The sequence below is a fragment of the Harpia harpyja genome, chromosome Z (genome assembly GCF_026419915.1).
Source record: "Harpia harpyja isolate bHarHar1 chromosome Z, bHarHar1 primary haplotype, whole genome shotgun sequence".
Taxonomy (NCBI): domain Eukaryota; kingdom Metazoa; phylum Chordata; class Aves; order Accipitriformes; family Accipitridae; genus Harpia; species Harpia harpyja.
Genome location: NC_068969.1, coordinates 91,719,459 through 91,745,351, shown reverse-complemented (window position 1 = coordinate 91,745,351; position 25,893 = coordinate 91,719,459). Strand labels below are relative to the sequence as shown.

The 25,893-nt window shown below is 40.9% G+C and overlaps 1 protein-coding gene across 2 annotated transcripts; it reads left to right on the top strand.

The window, feature by feature from the left end:
- The first annotated feature begins 1,055 nt into the window (after window positions 1-1,055).
- Window positions 1,056-25,893, top strand: LOC128137095 (zinc transporter 5-like). 2 transcript variants are annotated; one of them, XM_052777742.1, is made up of 16 exons: window positions 1,056-1,297; window positions 1,594-1,716; window positions 3,569-3,635; window positions 4,938-5,023; window positions 7,002-7,089; window positions 8,880-8,967; window positions 11,709-11,785; window positions 12,921-13,091; window positions 13,706-13,994; window positions 14,355-14,563; window positions 15,650-15,807; window positions 16,449-16,578; window positions 18,057-18,255; window positions 19,705-19,931; window positions 21,866-21,994; window positions 22,601-25,893. In XM_052777742.1, the coding sequence occupies exons 1-16, from the start codon at window positions 1,224-1,226 to the stop codon at window positions 22,769-22,771; spliced, it is 2,286 nt and encodes a 761-aa protein (XP_052633702.1). In that variant the 5' UTR covers window positions 1,056-1,223; the 3' UTR covers window positions 22,772-25,893. The 2 variants fall into 2 exon arrangements, with proteins under 2 accessions (XP_052633702.1, XP_052633701.1); XM_052777741.1 differs by lacking the exons at window positions 1,056-1,297; window positions 1,594-1,716; window positions 8,880-8,967; window positions 11,709-11,785 and having other exon boundaries at window positions 3,379-3,635.

Sequence of the window (25,893 nt, the reverse complement as noted above, 5' to 3'; positions counted from 1 at the left end):
GTCAGGACAAAAAGGCTTTGCACATAGTAATACAAAACAATACAAAATCGACAGGCTTGCATTAAAAAAAAAAAAAATTACAATTCCACAATTCGCCTCCCCTTCTAATGGAAAGAGGTTGCAATGCTTTACACGTCGAGCAGCTTCTTCAGACGGAAAGGGGTGATGTAACACACTGCAGCCAACTCCTGCTACCGGTTCCACCGGACTGGAACTGCCAGCACAGTGTCCTCCAAAAATGAGTTACTGGTCTATACCATTTTATTAGTGAGGACGGCTGCAGCATACATCTGGTATCAGCCGGCGCGATACAGCCCGGTTTCCAGGGCACCAGGAACACCGAAACCCGCAGAGCCCTGGCAGAGCCTTACCCTACAGCACCGCGTACGAAATTACCGTAAGGCAGGCTGCGTACGTCATGGGCGAGTTTTAAGGACAAACGTGCTTCCTTCACAGCACAGGAACAGTAAAGGAGAAAACTCGAGTATGGGCTGGGAGAGCAAGTCACAGAAAACGCGCGGCACATCCCTCTGTAGCACACATGCGGCGTGTGTTATCATTTTAAGGCTCCGTTTCACCCATGGGCCGTTCGCCCGTGCCCGTGCCCCCCTTGGCTCCCCTCCCACCCCGGCGCCACGCTGCCGGGTCACAGCGCCACGTACCGACAGCGCGGCTCCCTAAAGCGGGCGGGAGCGGGGGGACGGGATGGGACGGACACACGGGGACAGGGCTCGCCGGAACACAATCACCGGTTTTCTTTCCGCATCGGACACCCAAGGCACGCGGACCCAGAGGGGACACGCCCCATCCGCCGACCCCCGCCGGAGACCGACCAGCACGCCCCGCAGCCGGCAGCCCGCTAGGGGCGGAGGCCGCCCCCAGGGCAGCGGAACCCGCCCGGACCGACGGGCCGCGGCCCAAGGCTGGCCCGCCGGGAAAGGCAACGCCGCCGCCCTTCCCGCGTCCCCGCCGCCGCTTCCGGCGCCCGCCGCGGACGTGCCGGCCCACTCCGCTAGGGCGCCTGCGCACGGCGGACGGCGCATGCGCGCGGCGTGGCCTGCCCTCCCGCTCCCTTCCCGCTGCGGCGGCCCTACCGGCCGCGGAGGATGAGGTGCCCCCGCTGCGGGGGAGGCGGGCCGCGCCGCGCCTGAGCGCTCGCACCCCTTCCCTCGCACCTCTCCCCTCGCAGGGGCGTAGGGCCGCGCCCGCTGCCCTGCCCCGGCATGGAGGAGAAGTACAGCGGGCAGGCCTTGGCCGGCGGCGGCGTGCTGGGGCCCGTCGATGTGCCCACCGCCCGGTAACGGCGGCGGGGGGGGGGGGGCGGGGGGGGGGAGCGGCCGCCCCGCTGGGTGAGGGGGGCAGCCCGTCGCCGTCCCTCCCTCTGGGGAGCAGCGAGCATCGCCCTTCAGCCTTCCGCGGGCGGCGGGAGCCGGCGGCCTCCTCCGCGTGAGGCGCAGGGCCGCCGGGGAGGGGGAGGGACCGGGACCGGGGGCGGGGCCTGGGCCTGGGCCTGGGCCTGGGACCGGGGCCTGGCCCGGGAGGCGGCGGCGTGTGCGTGGTGGCAGGCGCGAACGGCCCTTTCCGCTTTTGCAGGCTGACGCGGTACATCGTGCTGCTGTGCTTCACCAAGTTTTTGAAAGCCGTGGGGCTGTTTGAATCCTACGATCTTCTGAAAGCGGTCCACCTCGTGCAGTTTATCTTTATAGTGCAGCCGGGGTGAGTGTGCAGGGGGTGAAGCCCTGTCCGCCGCTGTTCAGGCACACTTTGTCCATGGTGTTCTCTGTCAGCGTCAAGCTTATACCCCGCCTTATGTTGTTATAGATTAATCGAGGAAGAGAAGGTGTACCAGTGGATCCAGGAAATACTCTGTTCATAGCAGTGTTTTTCTCTCATATCTCTGCTCACTATAATTTCAGAAATGTAGAATATCTCTAGTTGGAAGGGACCCATAGGGATCATCAAGTCCATCTCCCTGCTTCTTGCAGGACTACCTAACACAAAGCCACATGACTAAAAGCATCATCCAGACACTCCTTGAACTCTGACAGGCTTGGTGCCATGATCACTTCCCTGGGGAGCCTGTCCCAGTGACCGACCACCCTCTCAATAGAAAACCTTTTCCTAATGTTCAATCTGAACTTCCCCTGACACAGCTTCTTTCCATCTCCTCGTGTCCTATCGCTGGTCACCAGAGAGAGGAGATCAGCACCTCTGCTGCCCCCCTTGAGGAAGCTGTAGGCTGTGATGAGGTCACCCCTCAGCCTTCTCTTCTCCAAGCTGAACAAGGCAAGTGACCTAGGCCACTCCTAAGTCTTGCTCTCAAGGCCTTTCACCATCTTGCTCACCCTCCTCTGGACGCATTTAACAGTTTCCTATCCTTACATTGAGGCACCCAAAACTGCACACAGTACTCAAGGTGGGGCTGCACCAGTGCAGTGGAGAGTGGGACAATCACCTCCCTCGACCAGCTAGCTGTGCTGTGCTTGATGCACCCCAGGACACAGTCGGCCCTTTTGTCTGCCAGGGCACACTGTTGACTCATGTTCAACTTGCCATCAACCCAAACCCCCAGATCTCTTTCCACGGGGCTGCCTTCCAGCCTCTCCTCCCCAAATTTGTACGTGTAACCAGGACTACCCCGTCCCAGGTGCAGAATCAGGCACTTCCTCTTGTTAAATTTCATATGGTTGGTGATTGCTCAGCTCTCCAGGTCTATCCAGATCTTTCCATAAGGCCACTTTAGCCTTGAGAAACTTCAATGTTTTTGCTACTTCAAAATTGATCATGCTATGACAGTACTGATCATAGGAAACTCAGACATGTCCAAATTTTCTTAAGAAGGGTGTAGAAGACAAGCTTTCTTCCTTGTAATTTCTATTCCTCTAGTTCTTGTGAGCTTCAACTGCTGTTTTTCCTTGATTGAGATCTGAAGTGTAGAAACTGATAGCAAATATACAGAAACAATCTTTGCAGACACAATCCTGCTTCATGTTTACCTGATATGATGTGGAAGAGCATTTCTGTAATAAACCGGGCAGAGCTGGAACATTTGGAACCTCATTTTTGTCTTCTATTTCAAATTTGTTTACATTTCACCATAGTGTTTTTCCCCATCACTTACTCTTGATCCCAGTTGAGGAAGATGTGTGCTGTTCCTTACCATTTCTAACATGCTGTGTATTCACCGTTCTGTATGTGAGTAAGCCTTCAGGTGTATGTATCTTGCTAATAAAAAACATAGTAGTATTTCTCCTCAAAATTTCTGAGATCAGTATTTTGATTTTTGTAAATCACAGGTAGAGTTCTCATTAGTCATTCTCTGAAGAACTTGCATTTAAAATTGACCAGAACTGAAGTTCACTTGTCATGACCTTTGTACTGATTTCTGACACAATGCAGCAGGGAAAATAAAACCAGTGGGTGTGGTCAGTGTGGCCTTTTAATGAAAAATGTAGAGAAGCCATGTTGTCAACTGAGCCTGATAGGAAAGGCCTAGTTATTTAGAGCTGGTGTGAATAAAAAGCTGACTGCTAATACACAAATAGAGAAAACTTTCTTCTTTTAACAGGTCTGCATTTTTTATGGTTTTGTTTCAAAAACCATTTTCTTCTGGAAAAGTGGTAACCAAGCATCAGGTGAGTTGACACATGTAATAATGATTCACGTCTTTGTAGATATTCTTGACAGCATGGCTCTTGCCAAAAATGAAAGGGGAACAAAGGTTGCTGCACTTGGAAGATGTGATAGCAATTCCCAGAAGCATGTAACTAACTTTGTGTCTAGTGCACTGTAAAAAACAATCAGCATTTTTAGCCATGTATTGTGAAAAGATTGGTCCTTGGCTCCATACAAGCATCTGTTCTGAGGACTGGATTTGCAAGAAGAGCTTAGTCTACTTGGCTGACTTTGACAGTTTCAGAGGGCAGTTTCTGGACTGCCAGAATGTTGAAATGCTCCAGTCATGTTCCCCATGCCAAAAGAGTGCTTTTGCGTGGTGCGTTGTGATGAGGGGCTAGTCTATGCTCTTCAAACCTGTGTTGAGTTCCCAGTATCCTGAGATGTCAGAGTAGGGCCAGGTTGGAACCTGCTGTTTAAGATATTTTCATTTGCTCCATATTCATCTTGGTTTTATGTAATTGTGTGCACAAAAACTTGATCCATGCACGATGTCATCAGTGTATGTGCTAAGTAGAGAGAATCTGAAGGATAGCCTGAGAAATGTTACAAATGTCAACTGCTTTCCTGATTAGACATGTATGGCAGAATTTTAAAGTGTGAACAGGCATAAATTGCATCTTTGATTTGTGTTTGGAAAAATCTGTGTGTGTATTGTTTTGCTCTTGTTTAAAATTTTTAAATTCTGCATTTTGAGGATGTGATGTTTGTTGTAGGTACTTTGTCTTGTTTAATGTATTTCCAAAATGAGTTACTTTTCTTTAAAAATTTGCATTTACAGTTAATAATGTATTGAATAGCTGAATTATAACCTGCATCCTGAAGAAAGAATTTAACACATGCATAAATGTATGTAGACTTAAGGTCTTAGTCTCTTTATCTTGGATGTTTTATCTAGTTCTATATATATTTATCAGATACATAAAATAGATTAGAAAACAAACAGCATCTTTGACAGGTAAATGGACTTGAATTTTTTTCAGCGTTTTTTCAGGCTTCTTATTAAAGAGATCTCAGACTATACTATAGAATCTAGTACTGTGGTAGAAAAGAAATAAGTAATTCTGGTTCATGATATGTCCAAAGAAACCTTAGTTGCCTGGCAAAGTAGTTAAGATAATCGTACTCTAAATTTTGCAGAACTTGCAGAGCGTATGTTTTCCCCTCTATTTCTACAGCTGCTGTGCTAGAAGAATGCTAATAGTGGGGTGTTTATTCTGAAACAGTGGAGAAAATTATAATGAAATACCTTTCTTTTGTAGTGGATCAAAATTTTTAAGCATGCTGTTGTGGGATCTATCATTTCACTCTTGTGGTTTTTTGGCCGTACTCTTTGTGGACCACTGAGGTAAATATATATTAACTGTAAACAATGTGTTATCTTTTTAAGCTAATTTTTGTGATCTTTCCCTGTCTTGTTCCTTTGGTTTTTTGTTTTGTATCCATTAGCTCATGACGCCAGCCTCTTGCTCTATTTTTTGAAATTTTAAATGGATCTTTATGCTTTTTCCAGTGAACTCTGTTGTGCTTGGGAAAAGCTACATGTAATTTTCTGTAGAATTTGTAATTTTCTTCATTCATTCTTTGACAAGATGCCAGTGGAAAGTCTTGATAGTGCTTGAACTATTGATGTGAATGATATGAGATCACTGACTGTGGATTTCATCATTTCCTAGTCTCATTAATGTAACCCCAATTGTTTATGTAACTGTTGGGAGTCCATGGCTTGACAGCTAGTGATAGCAGCTTGTATTCCTGTGCCAGGTAACTAGAATCAATTTCTGCATTTGTTGCAGGGCACTGCTTTATCTAATCATATGCCTGTGCTGTGTTGGAATTGGGTGGCATTAGTGCATATACTCTGAGTAAAATCACTTGTGCTGTTTGTTGGCAGTGCTGACTGAGTAACTAAAAAAGAATAACATTAGACTTCCAGAAATGAAGGTTAATGGATTAGTGTCGTGGTTTAACCCCAGCCAGCAACTAAGCACTGCACAGCCGCTTGCTCACTCCCCGCCGGGTGGGATGGGGAAGAGAATCAGAAGGCTAAAAGTGAGAAAACTCGTGGGTTGCCATAAAGACAGTTTAACAGGTAAAGCAAAAAAAGGAATTCATTCACCACTTCCCATCGGCAGGCAGGTGTTCAGCCATCTCCAGGAAAGCAAGGCTCTATCACGCGTAACGGTTACTTGAGAAGACAGACTCTATCACTCCAAACATCCCTCCCACCTTCTTCCCCCAGCTTTATATGCTGAGCCTGATGTCATATGGTCTGGAATATCCCTTTGGTCAGTTGGGGTCAGCTGTCCTGGCTGTGTCCACTCCCAGCTTCTTGTGCTGCACCCCCAGCCTACTCGCTGGTGGGGTGGTGTGAGAAGCAGAAAAGGCCTTGACTCTGTGTAAGCACTGCTCAGCAGTAACTGAAAGATCTTTGTATTGTTAACACTGTTTTCAGCACAAATTCAAAACGTAGCCCCATACCAGCTACTATGAAGAAAATTAATTCTATCCCAGCCAAAACCAGCACAGTTAGACAGCATCTTTCATTAGAGAGAGGAAGGTAAAGCCTTAAATAATACATTTTATGAAGTTGAAGTTTTATCCTCTACACAGAAGAAGGCACACCCGAGAATAATAGGAGTTCTTAATACTGTAGTGCCTTTCTGGGTGCTGGCAGTCTTCCCAAACAGAACCAGTAACGTGGACCCTAGCAGCCTGGATTGCTGTGTGGAGAATGGCAGAAGCATTTGGTAAACTTGACAGCGATTATTACTGTCATGTTCCACTCTGAAAAGCTGTCAATATAGCTTGTTAGTCAGCCTTTGCTATCTGAAGGAGATAGTGTGCAAGTTAGAATTTCTTATTTTCAGCAATTAAGATGTTCTGAGGTTGCATAAACTACTAGACCATTAACACCTCAATAAACAGGATACAGGACAGGACCTCTTTTTTCTGAGCGCCAGAAACTTTGGTTTAGAGGAGGTATTGTAATGGGAATAATAATTCCATTTTGAGTAAGTTAGTATCTTGTTGTGTTACTAGAAGAAAGTACAATTTAAAGTAATCTATAAATGAATAATTTTAATCTGTTCCTTGATTTAGGAAGTTCTTTGTTTTGTGATGCGTCTAGCTGTCCGCAGCTAGATCTATTGCTGGTGAAGGCAAATAGATTTGCATTTATCCTTTTGAATTGTTTAAACTTGCTATTGAAATCACAGGATAAATCTTTGACTGCTGTGTCATTGAATTTTAGCTGAAATAGTATATATTAAGCTTGTGAGATAAACTTATAAGTGGACATAAGTGTTTATTTCACGTTTTTCTAGGACATTGTTGCTGTTTGAGCACAGTGATGTGGTTGTGCTATCACTCCTTAGTGTCTTGTTCACGAGCTCAGGTGGAGGACCAGCAAAGGTATTTAAAAATTCATTTTACCAAATGTAAAAGATACTGAATGCTATAAATTCAAGTACTTTTCTACCTGGAACAAACAGTGTTTTGGACCTATGTTCATAGAAACTGTGCTTTTTTTAGTTTAATTAGTGGTAAAATTATAAAATGTACTACTTGAAATAATAAATATGACATTAAGAGAGAAACAGTGGGTGAAGCTGCTGGAGATCCATGGCAGATACCTGAGAATTTTTTCTGTTTGAAGGCGGAAAAGAACCTTGAGAATGATTTTTACACTTCAGCATTCTTTGTAACAGGATTTGGGGTCCAAACTGACAAAAGGACATATGTGCATGTCGTGGTCCTGGCCTTTAGGCACTGAAGTCCAGCAATACAGTCTCCAGATCCCTGCCTAGCCTCTTCAATGTCTGTAGCTTTTTCATGTACTTTGTTGGTTTTCTGCCAAAAAGTTCTCTAAGTACTTTAAGGTCTGCATGAGCCTGTGTGTGCTGAATACTTGGGCCCAGTCTTTCACTTAATTAGAGATCTGTACTTGAGACATCCTTTGTCTGAGTCCCATTACACACAATTTCGCAAGGTGTTCTCTAACTGTGCCTAATCAGCCCTAAGTGGAATGAGCTCGTGCCAGCACCTAGGAGTCTTCACCACTTTCACTCAAAAAAGTGGAGCTGGAGGAAGATACCTTATGATGTCATATGCCTGAGGCTAGAATACTTGCTGTGTAGGAGAAGGTCTGGTTTTGGTGCTGCCTCAGGCTGAGAGTTTTGAAAACTCTGAATCATAACTGCTGCTGGAGTCCCTTAATCACTTTTAGGCTGGCCTTAGAGTGAGTAGCACAGTCATCTGCTCTGACTCTCTATGCCCACCCCCCTCAAATTGAGATGCTTAGGGCATCCAGCATGAAGCTCTTCGTCTAGAAGACAAATTTTTTCTCCAGCCAGCCACCCAAGGGGTAGATGCAGAGCTTCAGAGAGGTTCTTTGTCAATCTGTGTTGTGGTGGGCCATGCTTGGCAGTTAAGCTGCATATCTAACGCAGCAGAAACAAGGGAGTGATAACGCTGTCCTTTGAGTATTTCAGCTTTATGAAGTGAACTGTGGCAAAGAGGTCAGCTGACTTTCCAAAACAAGAAGGTGATAGCTGTATTTGGCTTCAGAAGATGAATTGTAATAGTATTTTTTAGCTGTAGAGCTCAGTGTCTTGCCAAGATGATGAATACCAAAATTGCAGTGTCTTAAAACAGGGTGGTGAAAGCTCTGGGCGCTGGGATTTCATAGCTACCTCTGTACCATCCCTATAAAAGCACTGCAGAGCTCTGCTTTCTTAGAGCCTTTGCACAGTGCTCTAGCCTTCGCCTCCCCTAAGACAAAATTCTACAGTTTGTCCACTAGATCTTGTTTATGGCTCCTTGCTGCTACAAAATATTAAATCATCAGGCTAAAGTACCTGTGCACTCTGGCAGGCAGAAACACACCATGAAGAAGGAAGCAATCACACTTGAAGTTTGTAAGATACAGGCTTCTAGCTTGTTACAGTGGTGATTTGCCCTGAGTTATCTGGTAAATCTGAAAACCAGAATAAATATAAAATCATATTGTCCAGGTCAATTTTTAAAAAAAATTAAAAAAAAAAATATTTTTTTCCTCATGTTTTTCTTACTTAACAAAAATATGCTTAGATTGATCAGGAGGAGGGGAGGGAGAGGACTGATTTCCTGGATTTTTTTAGATTAATCTGTTTCAGCACATAAAAATATTTGGGGTGTGTTTTTGTGTTTTGTTTTTTTTACAGACAAGAGGTGCTGCATTTTTCATCACAGCTGTCATCTGCTTACTGCTTTTTGATAATGACGACCTCATGGCTAAGATAGCAGAACATCGTATCCTTTCTTGCTATGTGTAAGAGCAAGAGCAAGTGCCTATTATTACTGGGACAGAGAAAATGTGAAGTTGAGTGCACTGAATTAAATATGCTTGCATTTTTCCTAATAGGAATCTTACCTTTCAAGAATATTATAACATAAGATTTTACTTTTACATCTACATACTGATATTTACAGCGGAATGAATAGCATTGCTTACTTTCAGAACTTAGAACATAGCTATAGATTTTAAATTGTAGTTAAAGGCTCCCTGCCCATTTGCACATCTCAGACCACTTAGGATTGTTAGAAGCTTTTTTGATCAGCTCTCCTTTTTTTTAGAAATTCTAGACATAATGGCTGTAGCCTAAGTCTGTGTATTAAATGGTTGACAGCCTGGCTGGCAGTCTTCTCCATATATCCAGAAAGATTCGTAGAATCACAAAATCATAGAATGGTTTGGGTTGGAAGGGACCTTTAAAGGTCATCTAGTCAAACCCCCCTGCAGTGAGCAGGGACATCTTCAACTAGATCAGGCTCAGAGCCCCATCCAACCTGACCTTGAATGTTTCCAGGGATGGGGCATCTACCACCTCTCTGGGCAACCTGTTCCAGTGTTTCACTACCCTCATTGTAAAAAATTTCCTTATATCTAGTCTGAATCTACCTTCTTTTAGTTTAAAACCATTACCCCTTGTCCTATCACAACAGGCCCTGCTAAAAAGTTTGTCCCCATCTTTCTTATAAGCCCCTTTTAAGTACTGAAAGGCTGCAGTAAGGTATCCCTACAGCCTTTTCTTCTCCAGGCTGAACAACCCCAACTCACTCAGCCTTTCCTCACAGGAGAGGTGTTCCATCCCTCTGATCATTTTTGTGGCCCTCCTCTGGACCCACTCCAACAGGTCCATGTCTTTCCTGTACTGAGGACCCCAGAGCTGGACGCAGTACTCCAGGTGGGGTCTCACCAGAGCGGAGTAGAGGGGCAGAATCAAGTCCCTCAACCTGCAGGCCACGCTTCTTTTGATGCAGCCCAGGATACGGTAGGCTTTCTGGGCTGCGAGTGCACATTGCTGGATCACGTCCAGCTTTTCATCCACCAGTACCTCCAAGTCCTTCTCCGCAGGTCTGCTCTCAATGCCTTCATCCCCCAGCCTGTATTGATACCAGGGGTTGCCCTGACCCAGGTGCAGGACCTTGCACTTGGCCTTGTTGAACCTCCTGAGGTTCACAGGGGCCCACTTCTCAAGCTTGTCTAGGTCCCTCTGCATGACATCCCATCCCTCAGGCATGTCAACTGCACCGCTGAGCTTGGTGGCATCTGCAAACTTGCTGAGGGTGCACTCAATCCCATTGTCTATGTCATCAATGAAGATACTAAACAGTACTGGTCCTAATACAGACCCTTTGAGGGACACCACTCATCACTGATCTCCGTCCGGATAGTGAGCTGTTGACCACTACCTGCTGGATGCAACCATCCAGCCAATTCCTTATCCACTGAACAGTCTACCCATCAAATCCATATCTCTCCAATTCAGAGAGAAGGATGTTGTGGGGGACCATATCAAAGGCCTTACAGAAGTCCAGATGGGTGACATCTTCCCTTGTCCACTGAGGTAGTCACTCCATCATATAATGCCACTAGGTTTGTCAGGCAAGACTTGTCCTTGGTGAAGCCAGGCTGGCTGTCTGGAATCACTTCCCAGTCCTCCGTGTGCCTTAACATGGCTTCTCGGAGGATCTGTTCCATGATCTTCCCAGGCACAGAGGTGAGGCTGACAGGTTGGTAGTTCCCTGGGTTCTCCCTCTGCCCTTTTTAAAAATGTGTGCGATGTTTCCCTTTTTTCAGTCTCTGGGGACTTCACCTGACTGCTGTGACTTTTCAAATACCATGGAGTGGCTTAAAGATTGTTTTGTGCTTTTGCAAATGTGGTAGTCTCAGTTCATCTGCTAGGCTGAAAAGCGGTGTGAAATAGCCTGCGGTAGCTCCAACAACAATGGACTTTAAGCTGCAAGTGGAAGCTGGCTAACATGCTTTCAAAGGCACTGAGTAAATTGAAATTGATCGTGAAGTAAGTTTTCAACAGGTCGTCTCATCATAGTGAAGTGTACTGGCAAAAAGTGGTACATCTTGAGGATGGACAGTAAAAACAAATAAGGTGAAAGTAAACTTTCTCAAGGAGGGATGAAAACATGGAATTACAGATGCAGATGGTATATTCAGGAATAGTATTGATTAACCCACTGAGTTTTCAGTGAGTAAATTCATTGTTAAAGTGCCCTGTAGTAGTTTTCCCAAAAGCTATCATTATTTTAATATTTGCTGCATTATGCTTGTCAATTACTCTTTGTTTTCTAAAGTATAAATATTTAGAAACTGGAAAGATATAGACGATATTTCAGGCAACTTGCTGCTTTAGGGCTTTTAGTGAAAATCAATCTAATTTTTAATGCTGTTGAGTACATTTTTCAAAGTCTCATTGCCAAAATTAACATAAATCCTGTATCATGACTGCTGTACAGTATTTAACAGTGACTATGTGCTCATGTTTTAAAATACTCTTCCCCCTTGTCCTTAATATTTTTAACTATTTTCTGTGGAAATATTTTCATCTTTCCTAAATTTTAAGGATCTGACAAACCTTAAAGCTCAGTTTGCTTACTTCTGCTTTCTGTGGTTGTCTTCTACCTCTGTCTGTTCTTCAGTTAAAAAAAAAAAATCATCAAATGAAACTCTTCCTTAATTTTTTTTTATTTAGCTGAGGGGCATCATGACAGTGCTCTTACCCATGTTCTGTATACAATCATTGCTTTCCTAGGTGTTGCAGATCACAAGGTAAATAACTAAATAACTTGTATTTTAGTAGGTTAATATAAGGTAAGAATTTCACCACCTCAGAGCTAATCAAGCATAAATCAAAACCAAAAAGTTCAACATCTGCACCCCATATTGGAACGGAACTAGCACTTTAATTTTTACATCCTGATTGAGTATGAGCATCTTCAATATAGCAAACCAAACCATACAATATTCAACTTGTATAGCTGAGAAGGACTTTGCTGTAATGCGTAACCTAAAAAGTCTTATTAAAATTATCATAAAGTATTGTGTCATCAGTATCCTGGATGTTCATAATGCTTTGCATATAAGCTGTTTCTTGCTCACTTTTGGGGTCTGTGTTTTGTTGCTGCTTCTTTATCTTTCCCCAGTCTTTCCTTTATATTAGATGCTTGTATTTGAAGACACAGATTCTGATACTTCTCCATAGTATACTCCCATTATAATTGGTGGCATGAATAACTATCAAAATCTTACTATATGGGATTGACCTATCTGATTGATCTGTTCTGTTAGCTTAGTCTTGTTGCTAAAGTGGCTGCATTGAGGACTAAAACAGGAAAAAAAATATATGGAGCAGCTTAGAGAGACTGGTTAACTGTGCAAAGCAAGTGTGTTCTAAGGGAGATGAGATGCTGTGCGTGCATCTTGTTCATTTGTAGAACAATTTTGAAAGAAAATATTGTGAAGAAATATGGTATGGTGCAATTAAAGGTAAGGGAATGAAAAGGTTATGAAAGGCTTAGAGGCCAAGGTGACATCACACTTTGGGGGTTTACATATGCTTTCAGCACTTTTAATAATGGAAGATGGGAAACCAAGTTTTGTGTGATTTTTCTTTTTCTTCGTATGCTGTTTGCTACCTATTCACTGCTGTTGTATGTCAATTAACACTATTGAGAGTTTTAAACTTCAAGTCATAGTAGGCTGTTGTGAGTAGTGCTGAGGTATAACCATGTATACTATGTTACTGGTTTTAACTAGAGTAACAATTACAGGAAATACCTTGTCTTTGGCTTTTGTTGATAAGTTAAGGAAAGCATATTAATCTTTTTTCATGTAAGTGTCACTTTGTTTGGAGTGAGGTATCTGGCTCTTAAGAGATGCTAACGTGATCCTTCTGTGTTTCCAGGGAGGAGTACTGCTTCTGGTACTGGCATTGTGCTGTAAGGTTGGTTTTCACATGGCTTCCCGAAAACTATCTGTAGATGTAGGTGGAGCCAAGCGTCTTCAAGCTTTGTCTCATCTTGTTTCCGTCCTTCTGTTGTGCCCCTGGGTCATTGTCCTTTCTCTGACAACAGAGGTAAGATAGCAAGTACAAAAATACATCATTTTTTGTAATGCTTCTGCTTTTGAAGTACAATTTAAATCTTTCCTTTAAAATACCTTTACAATTACCAAAGTTGCCATCTTTATTTTTGTAGTAAGCTCTGTTTGAAATTTTTCCTCTATATTTTGATGTATATCTGTGTGATACCATAATTTCCTCTTCTGTGTGATAACTTTATTTCATCTTTCTAGCTCAGATATTATATCCTGGATTCATATACTAACATAGCACAAGTATTAATGACTGTATAAATACAGGGCTCTTTTATTCCTGAGGAGTAGATTATTAAAGACATGTTCGTGATGCCTGCATGCTTATGGAGAGTAGACCGTTGCAAACATGGCGTTGCATATGGCATTGCTTTTAAGCACACGAAAGTATTTAAAGTAAGGTACTGTAGTGCATATTAACTGTATGTCTCTTTCTATAGCTAGAGTGTTGGTTTTATGTGATAAATTTGAAGTATAAAAGTATTTATGTTTTGATGGATTGCTGAAAACATTTGTAATGAAAGTGAACTAGATTTAATGCTGTATATACACACCTAATGGTGAACAATCCTGTTTGAAATGTATTTTTTGTTGCAGAGTAAAGTAGAGTCTTGGTCTTCTCTCATCATGCCTTTCATAACAGTCATCTTTTTTGTTGTGATCCTGGATTTCTACGTGGAGTCCATATGCTCTGTCAAGATGGAAGCTTCCACGTGTGCTCGATATGGATCCTTTCTTATTTTCATTAGTGCACTGCTTTTTGGCAACTTTTGGACACATCCAATAACAGACCAGCTTCGAGCTATGAATAAGCCACCACACCATGAAAGCACAGAGCATGTTCTTTCTGGAGGTGTGGTAGTGAGTGCTGTCTTCTTCATTTTATGTACGTATTCTTATTTATCTTTTGATAAATCTATTGTCCGTGTGACTGGGAAGCCAATCAGAAAATGGATGTGTGCAGAATTCTTTTGGATGAGCTTTTACGGATTCTTTTGGATAAAAAGGGCCTGTAACTTTGTGCTCTTACTGTCTGTCTACAAAAAAAAGAATGCAATAGATCTGTTGTGAAAGTGATGATCTAATCTTACATAGCAATGAAATCTAATGATAAACTTCAAGATGAAGTTGACAATAACTTTGCTGCCTGCAGATTTCATGTAAGCTTTGACTGCTGATAAAACACATTATAAAATCACTGTGAAGCTTAGAAACAGCAACAGAAACTTCAATACTTTCCTTGCAGCTGCCAATATCCTGTCCTCCCCCTCCAGGAAAGGGCAGAAGGGTACCCTTATTGGCTATTCCCCTGAAGGCACTCCTCTCTATAACTTCATGGGTGATGCATTACAGCAGAGCTCTCAGTCATTACCCCGGTTTATTAAGGAGTCACTGAAAGAAATCCTTGAGGAGTATGATTCTAGGCAGATCTTCTATTTCTTGTGCCTAAATCTGGTAAGTGCCTGTTGGTTTTTTTTGTCAAACCCAACCACAGTAGTACATACATAGTACAGTAAGAAGAGTTATTCTTTAAAAGGGCCTCATGATTGATTGTTTTTAAAGTGACCCTTGATAGAGTAGTTTCATTAGATGGAATGTTAAAATAGAAGATTCTTAACACTAATCTTACAGTAAGTGGCAGGTCACTTTGGTTTGTTGTCACACTGCGGCACTGGTTCTATGTGGTAACTATTATACCAGTAAGTAAATACTTGTATGATGGTACGTTTAAGGTGAGGTATCTCAATGTTACCAGCAGATAAGCTGAAACTAGTAAGGCCTTCAAGGATGGGGACAACAGAAGAGTAAGTGTGGGATTGCTTAGTGTCATTTTGGAGTAGGCTAGTTTTATTTCTAGCTTCTCTTTCGAACAGGAAAAGATCATACAGTAAGCAAGATTGATAGAACCTCATTTGCAAAGATCTCTCTTCATTCTTTGGCAATTATTCAATGAAACGGGGAGAAACTTGAAGTATCCGTGATAACTTTAACAAATTCCATTATAGAGTATAAAAGATGGAAAAGAACGCTTATAGGCAGACCAGTTAATAATAGTAAATCATACAGGGAAAATGCATGTATTAAAAATATTTCCTCGTGTACCGTTCTCAAAACTAATTCCTAAGGTTAAACACTCAACTAATTGGTGAAGAAAATTCTTACAGATACATAGACAGCATTGCTTTTACACTAATAATAGATCAGATCAGAGTTGTTACATTGTTTAATGACAAAATGCTGAAAATTTTGTCTGCACAATGTTAGTTTAAAATTCTAAATGAAAACTTAAATTTACTCCTGTGGAGGGTTGTTTTCTTAGGTCTAAGGCTTCTGGGAGTGTAGGTTCAAAAATGTCTCTTCATAGACTTGGAATGTATCGCTTTTGTTTTGTTGGAGGAGAGAGAAAATGGTCTAGAAATACTTCAAACAATACCTTTGAAAACTATCAAGTGTTCTATGATAAGAGTTTCCTGCTAGCTACCAAGACATTAAATTACAAGTTAATCTTTGAGGAAAAATTCAAACTCCCTTTTGTTTTAGGCTTCCACTTTTGTGGAGCTTTTTTATGGAGTATGGACCAATAGCCTTGGTCTCATTTCTGATGGATTTCACATGCTTTTTGATTGTTCTGCCTTAGTGATGGGGCTTTTTGCAGCTCTGATGACAAGATGGAAAGCAACTCGCATATTTTCCTATGGGTATGTATATTAGGTTCTTGAAGGACTATCTGAAAATTATTCTACTTGCTCATTTTCAAAATGTCCTGCTATAAAGATATGTTTGGGAAGTTTTAGTGTTGCATGCTTCTGTGGGGTTTTTGCTATGTCTCTTCCATTTGTGGTCATGCTATTCCCCTCTTACCCCTGCAAAAAAGTGTCTGAAATGTAATTTTCATTTATCTCTACAAATAAAACTTTATCACTGTGAATATTATTTAGAAATTGCCTCACTCTGTATATATATATGTATGTCAAACAAAAATATATGTTCAAAGTCAGTGTTTATATGAGGATTTCAATTCTGCTGACATAATCAAAATTTGTATGGCTAAATTGCATAGCAGTTTAGCAGTTTGAAGCCCTGAATGTGCACTATATATAAAAAAATACTTACATTATTATAGCTTTATACTATTGGTGTTTGGACAGTTGCAAACTAGCTTCCTCCTTGTCAGAAGTAAATAACCCAGAAATTAAGGCACAATTTTGTGGCATTGAGGAAAAAAATCAAAGCAATCTTAATGCTGTATTAAATGTATTATGATTTTATTTATTATAACTTTGAAATTTGTTCAGAGTACCCATTCTTCACTCTCAAAAGTACATATGTTTGCTTTCAGGTATGGACGTGTAGAAATTCTCTCTGGATTTATTAATGGCCTCTTTCTGATGGTAACTGCTTTCTTTGTCTTCATGGAATCGGTGGCCAGACTGGTGGATCCTCCAGACATCGATACAAATATGCTAACTGTAAGTTTTGTCATTCTGTTTCAGTGTTGTTTGGCAGTTAATGGTTCATTTATGTTTGTCTTAATTAAAAAAAAAAAAAAAGTTAGGAGACTAAAGTTGCATACTCTAATCTAAACTGTGCCTTGACTTTTTAACATATTCTAATTTTAAAGTCCAAACTTCATCTAGTTTTAAAATATGAAAATATATAGGGGTGAATATAATTTAATTGTAACAGTTAAATTGAATTTTTTTCTAAGATGTTACAGCTGTAATCTTTTTAGATGGTTGTCTTTCTACAATAAAAGATACTGAGTAAATAATCTGTACAAGACTAAATTTGGTTCAGCTGTTATGTATACCAATGTCAGTTATTACAGAAGAGATTTTGTGTTAGTCTCTGAGAAACCTCAGAAATCAGGCAGAATTCATAACATAATGCTGAGTGTGTTACTATGGCATAAACAATCCTGAAGCTGTGCATAGCTAATCTTAACTACACCAGCGTCTCTCTACCTTCCACAGCCTCTTCAGGGGCTCCCTACTTAAATTTTCAAGCTTCCATCCATTTCTTTCAAATGCAGTAGTTCATTTTCTTCAAACTAAATTTTTTTTGTTATGGAATTCTGCAAATCCATGCCTTCGTTTATCACATTTCCAGCTTCACTTGTTTTCTTTCACACGCACACACAAATTTGTGCTCTCCTGCTCTCTTCGGTAACAAAGAGAAAGATTTTTATGTAGGCACAATTAGAAATGGGCACTGCTGGAACTGAGGCCTGATTTTTTTTTTTTTTCTTTTTAATCTTCAATATTTGCTCCATTTTTACTACTGATTTTGTTTCTTGGCGGGGGGGGGAGGGTTGCCCCCTCTATATGAGCACAGTCTGCATAGCCAAGAAAAGGTCTAATAACACCTGAATAGGACTTGCTTAATTCCTCTATTAGCTGGAATTACTCTTATGCTTTGCTTGTTTTTCAAGAGAAGAGCAGAAAAATAGGCAGACAGATAAAAAGCACAACTCGACCAGTAAAGCAGCAGTTGCTGTCTTCAGTTGAGTACAATTTTAGATGAGTGTGCGTGTCCTACATACAATATAGAATTTGGGGGGGAGGGGGCAATGAAAGCGAAGCAAACCTTGTATTCGAACCACTTTACCTCTTTATGAAAGTAGATAAAATCAATCACCCCTTCTTAAAACTAAATTTGCTATCTTGTCCTAATTTGTGGATACCAGGTTTTGCATTTTGGGTGGGGTTCTTGGGAAGGTTGGGGAGAATTGGATTTTTTTGAGAGGGAAGGAAAATTCCTTTGAAACCAGCTTGTATACTGAAAGGAATATGATGAGGAATCCATATTAGAATAATCCTGTTGATGTTAATGCTTCCACAGTTTTTCTTAATTAGGTGCATAGTGTTTCTGATTACCATGTTCTAGAAAATAAACTTGAACTTCTGGGCAGATGTAGTGAAGTTTAAAACTTCTCTTCCTCTCACAGCCAGTCTCTGTTGGAGGGCTGATCGTAAACCTTGTTGGTATCTGTGCCTTTAGCCACGCGCACTCCCATGGGGTTTCTCGGGGAGGTTGTCACTCACACGATCACAGCCATTCTCACCACGGGCACAGCCACGGCCATGGGCACAGTCATGGACATTCCCACGGGACTTCTGGAGGAGGCATGAATACCAACATGAGAGGCAAGTACAGATTGTTGAATCGTAAATGATGTATGTGATTTCCAGCAGGCTTTGAAGATTCTCAGAATCAGACCCAATACTATGCATCATTCTTAAAATCTGTCTCCAGAAGTGATCTGACAGCCATTTAACACGGTATACATGAATTTCTCAAACTGTTTCTTCGTTAGTGAGTTCAACTTGAAGAAACACAACTTGAAACATTTCTTTGCATGGCTTTGAAGAAACATAACTTGAAACGTTTCTTTGCAAGGCTTTCTTAGGTGTGGGTAATACTTAAGGACCAATAAAAAGCATTAATCTACAGCCTTCACTAAGATTAATAAGTAGTCATTGTAAACCTTACTGAATAAGCTTAAAGTCCTTGTTTCTAAGTTCCATCTGGAAATGAAAGTACAAGGTCTCTATCTATAAAGGTATTACCATGCTTCTAGGTATCACATGATAGCTGGTTGTAAAAACACTGGAGGAGGGGATAAGAAGCAGAACAAATGCAGGCCAGCAACCTAGAATATGCTTCTATTTGTGATTCAGAAGATAACAGTGGTAAAGATGAAACTTTCTTTTTCAAATCTAAATTCAGAAGCTAACTGAGAAGGGCAATATATCTAAAATTTCAGCATAGCTACTTCTTAGAATTTTTTCCCCTAGCAGTTAGAAAGTAGTTATTTACCGACCACCTGGCTTATAAAAAAATCTATAAAGGAATGAGTTGTTCGTGTAAGCTTGTCAGAGCATAAGCATTTTAGCGAATAGTCTCATATTTCATTGGTTATATTACTTCCTAATTCAGTTGGCTATTCTGTTGTCTGGCATTTTTGTGAAGTCTGCCCATACTCTTAGCTGTTTCAGTATTCTTTCAAATCCTGACACTTAACTAGCACTAATCTTACAAAAGGTTAGAGATTATTTTTCTATGCCCGTTGAGTGTACATTGAGAATGCTACCCATCCTTAAAGCAGTATAAAGTATAAAATTCATAGCAGTAGCAGATAGACAGTCTTATAAAATTGGAGCAGAACTGGCATACAAAAACCAAATGATACATTAGTGTCTGTCCACATGAGCAGGCCAATGCATTTGCACTGATCTTATCCTCTGTTACGGATCAATGAGTCCCTCTATACGCAGTTAAATGATTATGCTATACAGTACAAATCCCACTAACAATTTAAAGACTCTTCACGTTTGGTTTAATCTGTGAATGCTTGCCTAGATCATTGCACTGCGGAGTAAAAATGGTTTTTTTTACATTGATTTGTAATTAAATTTTAGAAAAGCTAAATGTTTTGTTTAATTTTGCACCAGGTTAGGCAGCTAATTGCCTCTGTTTAGCTTGAGGGGCGTTTATTACGTTTAATAAACCCTACTGTGTTTCCGCTGTTGAACATGTATGTACATTTTAAACAGAGCTGTTCAACTTAATCACTCAGTTCATTTTGTTTTCAGGTGTGTTTCTGCATGTGTTAGCAGACACTCTTGGCAGTGTTGGTGTTACCGTATCAACGATATTTATTCAGCAATTTGGATGGCTCATAGCTGATCCACTCTGCTCTCTTTTTATTGCTACATTGATTTTTCTTAGTGTTATCCCACTATTGAAAGATGCCTGTCAAGTGCTTTTGTTGAGGATACCTCCAGAACAGGAGAAAGATCTGCATGCAGCTTTAGAAAAGGTCAGAACTACAATTCTAAATGTTTTTATACACAAACATACAAAGCTAAAACTTGTTAATAATTATTAAACTCAAGTAGTTCAGTCTGACAGCTTCCGTTGTCTTAGACAACTTAATGTCTTGGGTTGTTTTAATTCTATTTTGCAGATATGTGACAGGATTAGGAGTTCTACTGATGAAAGTTGTTTTGCAGCTAAAAAAACTTGTACTGTTTTTTGCTTTTATGGGTAGCTCATCATTTCAGACAATTATGGTAACAGTGCAGGAAAAGTACTTAGCACTAAGAAAGTAAGGTAGCAATTCCCAAAAGCTTGCGGCCTTTTTAAACTTGATGTGTACAGTTCAGGCTACAAGATTATATCTTGAGCCTGTAATTGCAGGTTTTCTTATTTGTCCATACCATGAAGGGCATGCTGGTTCACAGTAGGTGAGATGGAAAAAGTACAGCTTTTTTTTCTAATTACTTTTTCATTCTAGTCCATTCTTTTCCTGTCTGCTGCAGTACGGTATCTACTTTGAGGTTGTACTTAGTCTTCACTGTTGGCTCATTTGAAGTTCCTGCCCAGAATCATAGTGCAGACCTCAGTGTGGGAAACACCTCTCTGTCAAAGAACTAGTTACATGTTCGTTGAGGATGCCATCAACTAGAGGCAGCAAGGAACACTATCCTGATGTCCTGTCAGTTAGTAGAGAGGGAGATGTGTTCTTGTCTGCATGAGAAAGAAAAGAATGAATGGAAGTTGGCTGGGAGAGGCTTGCTTAGCGAAAGGAAAGTGAGGTGCAGAGTGGGGTTTCACTTTTTGACAAGGGAAGACAGCAATTCTGGGAGACCGAGGGTGAAGAAGGCACTTTTTGAAAACAGTGAAAGAGCAATTCATTGAAAGATAATAGAAAAAGCCTTTTAAAAAATACATCACAGTAAAACAATATGGTTGCTGTAGGTTGACCCCACCCAGCAGCCAGGCATCCACACAGGCACTTGCTTGTTCCCCACTTTACCACCACCACTGCTGGTGGGACAAGGGAGAGAAAAGGAAGAGCAAAAGCAAGAAAAATCTGGGAGCAATACAAAGGCGGTTTAACAAATGAAGGAGAGAGCGAAAAAAAAAAAGCACTGCACCACCTCCCACAAGCACACTGATGCCCAGTCAGTCTCCAGGCAACAGCCACCTTGGAAGCCAAAAAACCCCCTTCTTCCTCTACCCCAGTTTTTACTGCTGAGCATGGCGTTATACAGCATGCAGTTTCCCTCTGGCCAACTTGGGTCAGCTTTCCCAGCTGTTTCCCCTCCCTACTTCTTGCCCACCCCCAGCCTACTCACCAGGGCATGAGCAGAGTGGGAAAAAGAAAGCCTTGACAGTGCCCAAGCACTGTTCAACAATAGCCAAAACATCAGTGTGCTATCAGAACTGTTTTAGGCGCAAATTCAAAACACAGAACCATACGGGTTGTTGTGAAAAGAGTTCACATCATCCCAGCCAGATCCAGTACAAAGATCAATTTAATAAAATGATAAAATTATGGGAAGATACTATGTCTCTGAATTAAGTGCAGCTATGATAACTAAATAGCTGCTTATCCTGGATAGTGAGGTAACAGATGCCCTAGAAATTGTTAAGTGCCCAGCCAGCCTCCTGGTTGGTCTATACGTTGATGTTATTGTGATCTGTACACTAAATGACTTTTTTCTCTTCCTATTTAGCATTGCACTGTGCTCGGTTTTTCATTTAGTTTGACTTTTAGCTTCTTGTCTTTGACAGTAATAGCAAGGTGACCTTTCAGTACTACATACTTCTGAATAACAGCTTAGCTGGAAAGCTGCTTTGTTATACAGCTTTGTTTCCCTGTGAAATATTTGCCACCAACATCCATGTACGTACACAAGTTTAAAATGGGTTCTTAAATTAATTGTTGCTAATGTAATTTCTTTACAGATTCAAAAAATAGAAGGAGTCATATCTTACAGAGATCCTCATTTTTGGTGTCACTCTGCAAGTGTTGTGGCAGGTACAATACATGTGCAAGTGGTATCAGATGTGATGGAACAGAGAATTGTACAGCAGGTAAGGTACAAGGTTTTTAGACCCTAACGTCTTGATTTCTTACTCTGTAGCCCTTTTTCAGAGGCTGAAGTTTGAAGCTGCTGTTTGTGATTATTTTTGTAGTTTTTAGTTAATGTCTTGGAGCTGGTCTCTAGTGCTGTACTTCCTCTTGCCTGCTAGCTTGGAATTAGCTGCATAAAGAGTTGTTTGCTAAAACATCTACCAAAAAAAAAAAGTATGGGCATTTTTTTCTCACTGTTGAAAGTGGCACTACATGTGCTCTGAGACAAGGAGGAGGAGGTGGATTTCGTGCTACAAAACAGGCACTAAACAGTAGGGATATCGGGATGCTAATCATGGGTTTATAACTGGCTTGCTAGTATCTGCCTGCCTTGGGGTTTTCTTTTCCTTAAAAAGGTGGTTATTTACTTATGCAAGACACTGAGAATTACCCATTATGCAGAAGTTGCAAAGCTATACCCTCTGAAGCTCAATTTTCCAGAAAATTGAATTCTTCATGATGATATTTTTTTAATCTACAGTATTTCAGAGCCAGAATACTACTGCAAGTTACTGTGAGATGCATATTAAGTGTAATACTAATGTTAACCATACTGTTCTATTCAGGTTACAGCAATTCTGAAAGATGCTGGCGTAAACAACCTAACTGTCCAAGTGGAGAAGGAAGCTTATTTTCAACACATGTCTGGACTCAGTACAGGATTTCAGGATGTCCTTGCAATGACTCAGCAACTAGAATCCATGAAATACTACAAAGATGGTACTTATATCATGTGATAGAAAGTTATGTTCACCAAAGGAGGTGCAAACGGTGAAGCTGTAGGATTCCATACTCGTATTTTTGACAGGAGATCTTGCACATACATGTACAGAAACAAATGTACTATATATTTGAATTTTTTTAAGCACTATATTAAAATAGGATCAAGGTGCTTTTATAAAGGAAATAAGGACTTGAATATTTGCTGTATATGTGAAAATAATGGAAATCTGTACTTGGTGTTTATTAAACAGAAGTCTGGATATGTTCCATGCTTAATCTTTTACGAATGGAACATCATGATTATAATTTCATGTTAGCAGTGGGAAATGGAAATAGTTTATATTGGAATGCAAACGTAATTGTTGTGGTTTAAGCCCAGCCAGCAAGAAGGCACCACACAGCTGCTCGCTCACTCCCCCCCCTCCCAGTGGGATGGGGAGGAGAATTGGGGACAAAAAAGTAAAACTAGTGGGTCGAGATAAGAACTATTTAATAACTAAAGTAAAATAAAATATCATAAAAACAATAATAATTAATAATAATAATTGTAATGAAAAGGAATATTAACAAAAAAAAGGGGGGGGGGACACAAGAAAAGACAAGCGATGCACAGTGCAATTGCTCACCCCCTGCTGACCAATGCCTGAGCAGTGATTGGCCCCTCCCGGCCAACTCCCCCCAGTTCATATAGAGAGCATGACGTTCTATGGTATGGAATATCTCTCTGGCTAGTTCAGGTCAGCTGTCCTTGCCATGCTCCCTCAGCAGAGCATGAGAAACTGAAAAAATCCTTAACTTAGGATAAGCGCTACTTAACAACAACTAAAACATCAGTTTGTTATCAACATTATTCTCGCACTAAATCCAAAACACACTGTACCAGCTACTGAGAAGAAAATAACTTTGACCTAGCTGAAATCAGGACAATAATCAATTGAAAAATATTTTTCTTTCTTTCAAATGTAGCTTGAAGACTTCTTGAATGAAAAATAATTACATGCTTATTACAGGGAGTAAAAAACAACATGAAGTCATGTTTTTTGCACACTTTGTTAGATAATAGAAATAAACAGTTTTTATATTATGTCTCAGCATACAAATCTGATTTCTAAACTTAATGAATCAGAGCAAATAGATGTTACTGTTTTAAATTTATGTCAAGTTATTTTTTTAAGGAGAGAAATCCACAGGTTAACAGTGAGAAATAGGGGAAAAAAATTGTAGACACTTTTTTGTTTCCTGAGAAGACTTAAAAAACACACTGTAAAATAAATTTTTTGTACTTTTTATATGAATAACTGCAAACGCAATAGTTTGAAGCTTAAAGTAATTAATCAGTGAGCATCCTGGCACACAGGTAAACTTCACTTCTTCAAGATACATTATTCTGTCATTTACTTGATTTTTTTCATAATACCATAACACAGCTGTAGGTGTACTGTAGCCAACTATACCTTTTTGTCTTACCCAAGGAAGCAGTCCAGATTTAGAATGCTAAACTGTGACAGTAGTCTGGGACTTGGCACATTGCTGAAACAAACTGTAAATTGAGACTTCTTGACTGGAAAGAGAAAGAGTGTGTTTAAGAAAGAATTATGCGTGTTGGGGTCTTAATACTGCAAAGAAAACAATCTCTTGTCTTCAGTGAAAACCTGTCAACAAGGTAATAACATAGGTCTTCAGAGATAGTTACCTTACAGCTGTTTACAGTCTTCCTGTGCCCTCTTTTCTTCTTGTCTGAAGCCCTTAAATATTTTCCTTGGAATTCAGCAAATCAATTCAGTAGTTGGCAAGAAATGAGGACATCTTTCATCATTCCATGTATCGTGGCAGTCTTATTTTGTCATACTGTTTTCTCGTTCTGGTATTTAGGATCAGTACCTTTATCAGTATCATGATAAAGACTGGACTTGATGTTGGTGGAATTTGAGGATAGACCGATGTAGGAGTTACATGGTCAGATCAGATTTACCAGCAATGCCGTTTGAAACATCCTTGAGCAATTCTGCTTCTCTTGTGATCAGACTGTTTATGGAAACTGCACAGTTTCTTTTGTAACTGTTAAACAAGTTTGCATTCCATTGTCCCCCCACACTCCCCACGGTGCTGTGTTAAAACACTATCTGCAATACGGGGCTGACTTGAAAAACTGCAGCCAGAAAGTTTCTAGAAGTCGCATTGCTTTTACATACAGTAATGAAGATTGAGTGATCACAGTCCCTCATTTCTCGGGGTAATGCTGCAGAACCAGCAGTGTTCTTAAAGCTTGATCCTGTTTTCTTCCGATTTATGCCTTTGGCGGTGCTTTTCTCACCTTGCCTCCTCCAGAAGGCTCAAGTCACTTGAATAACAGTGCTACAATTACACTTGGCCTATAAGCAGGGTGATCTTTCAGTTTTGAAAACCATACTCGAACAAAAACCTTCAGTTAATATTTACACGTGCCACTCATGTTTGAGGTGATTGTACAGCGTTTCACCAAACCAAGCATTAGCCCCATTGTGATAGGTAGATGAAAACGGGGGTGATTTTTCTTTTCAAATCAAGTTAGCTTAACATAATGGAAAAGCCTTCACGCTTGCCACAACTTTCTGTGAGGAAAGGCTGATTTCCTACTTCAGCTGCTAGCAACAGGACCTGGAACCAGTGAAGGTGGCTGGGACCACGTTAGGTGATCCTGGCAGCGAAGGTGAGCTGGTACCTGGATACTTCAGGCAAGTGCAAACCTGCACCTTAACACGCGTTCAGCAGGTTTTTGTGTGTTGCTCAGCAGACATGCAGGGAGGACAATGGCAATAAGTGTTGTCTATCTTAAATTCGTCGAACAAGAACCGGTATCCGGCAGTAATCCTCCAAAGCAGCGTTCAGGCTTCCCCCCCGGCAAGATCTGTTAGAACCGTGCTGCCAGGGCGGGTTTTCAAATCGCAGGTGTGGGCCAGCTGATTTATGTTTTAATAAATACCGTGGTGGGGGAGTTTTTAGTCTAGTCACTTGATTTGCGTGCAGACAATTGCAACAAAACACTTTCGAAGATGGAACAAAGATGTAAAACGAACTGCAGCTATGTATGGTACATCTGGCGGCAAGCCACGTATCTGTGCATAACGAGTTAAAAAATAAACGCGTTTTTCAGCAA

Coding starts and splice junctions, on each gene's coding strand:
- LOC128137095 (XM_052777742.1), top strand. CDS start 1,224: ATGGAGGAGAAGTACAGCGGGCAGGCCTTGGCCGGCGGCGGCGTGCTG. Junction 8,968..11,708: donor GGCTAAGATAGCAGAACATC/GTATCCTTTCTT, acceptor TTTTTTATTTAG/CTGAGGGGCATCATGACAGT. Junction 14,564..15,649: donor ATTTCTTGTGCCTAAATCTG/GTAAGTGCCTGT, acceptor CTTTTGTTTTAG/GCTTCCACTTTTGTGGAGCT.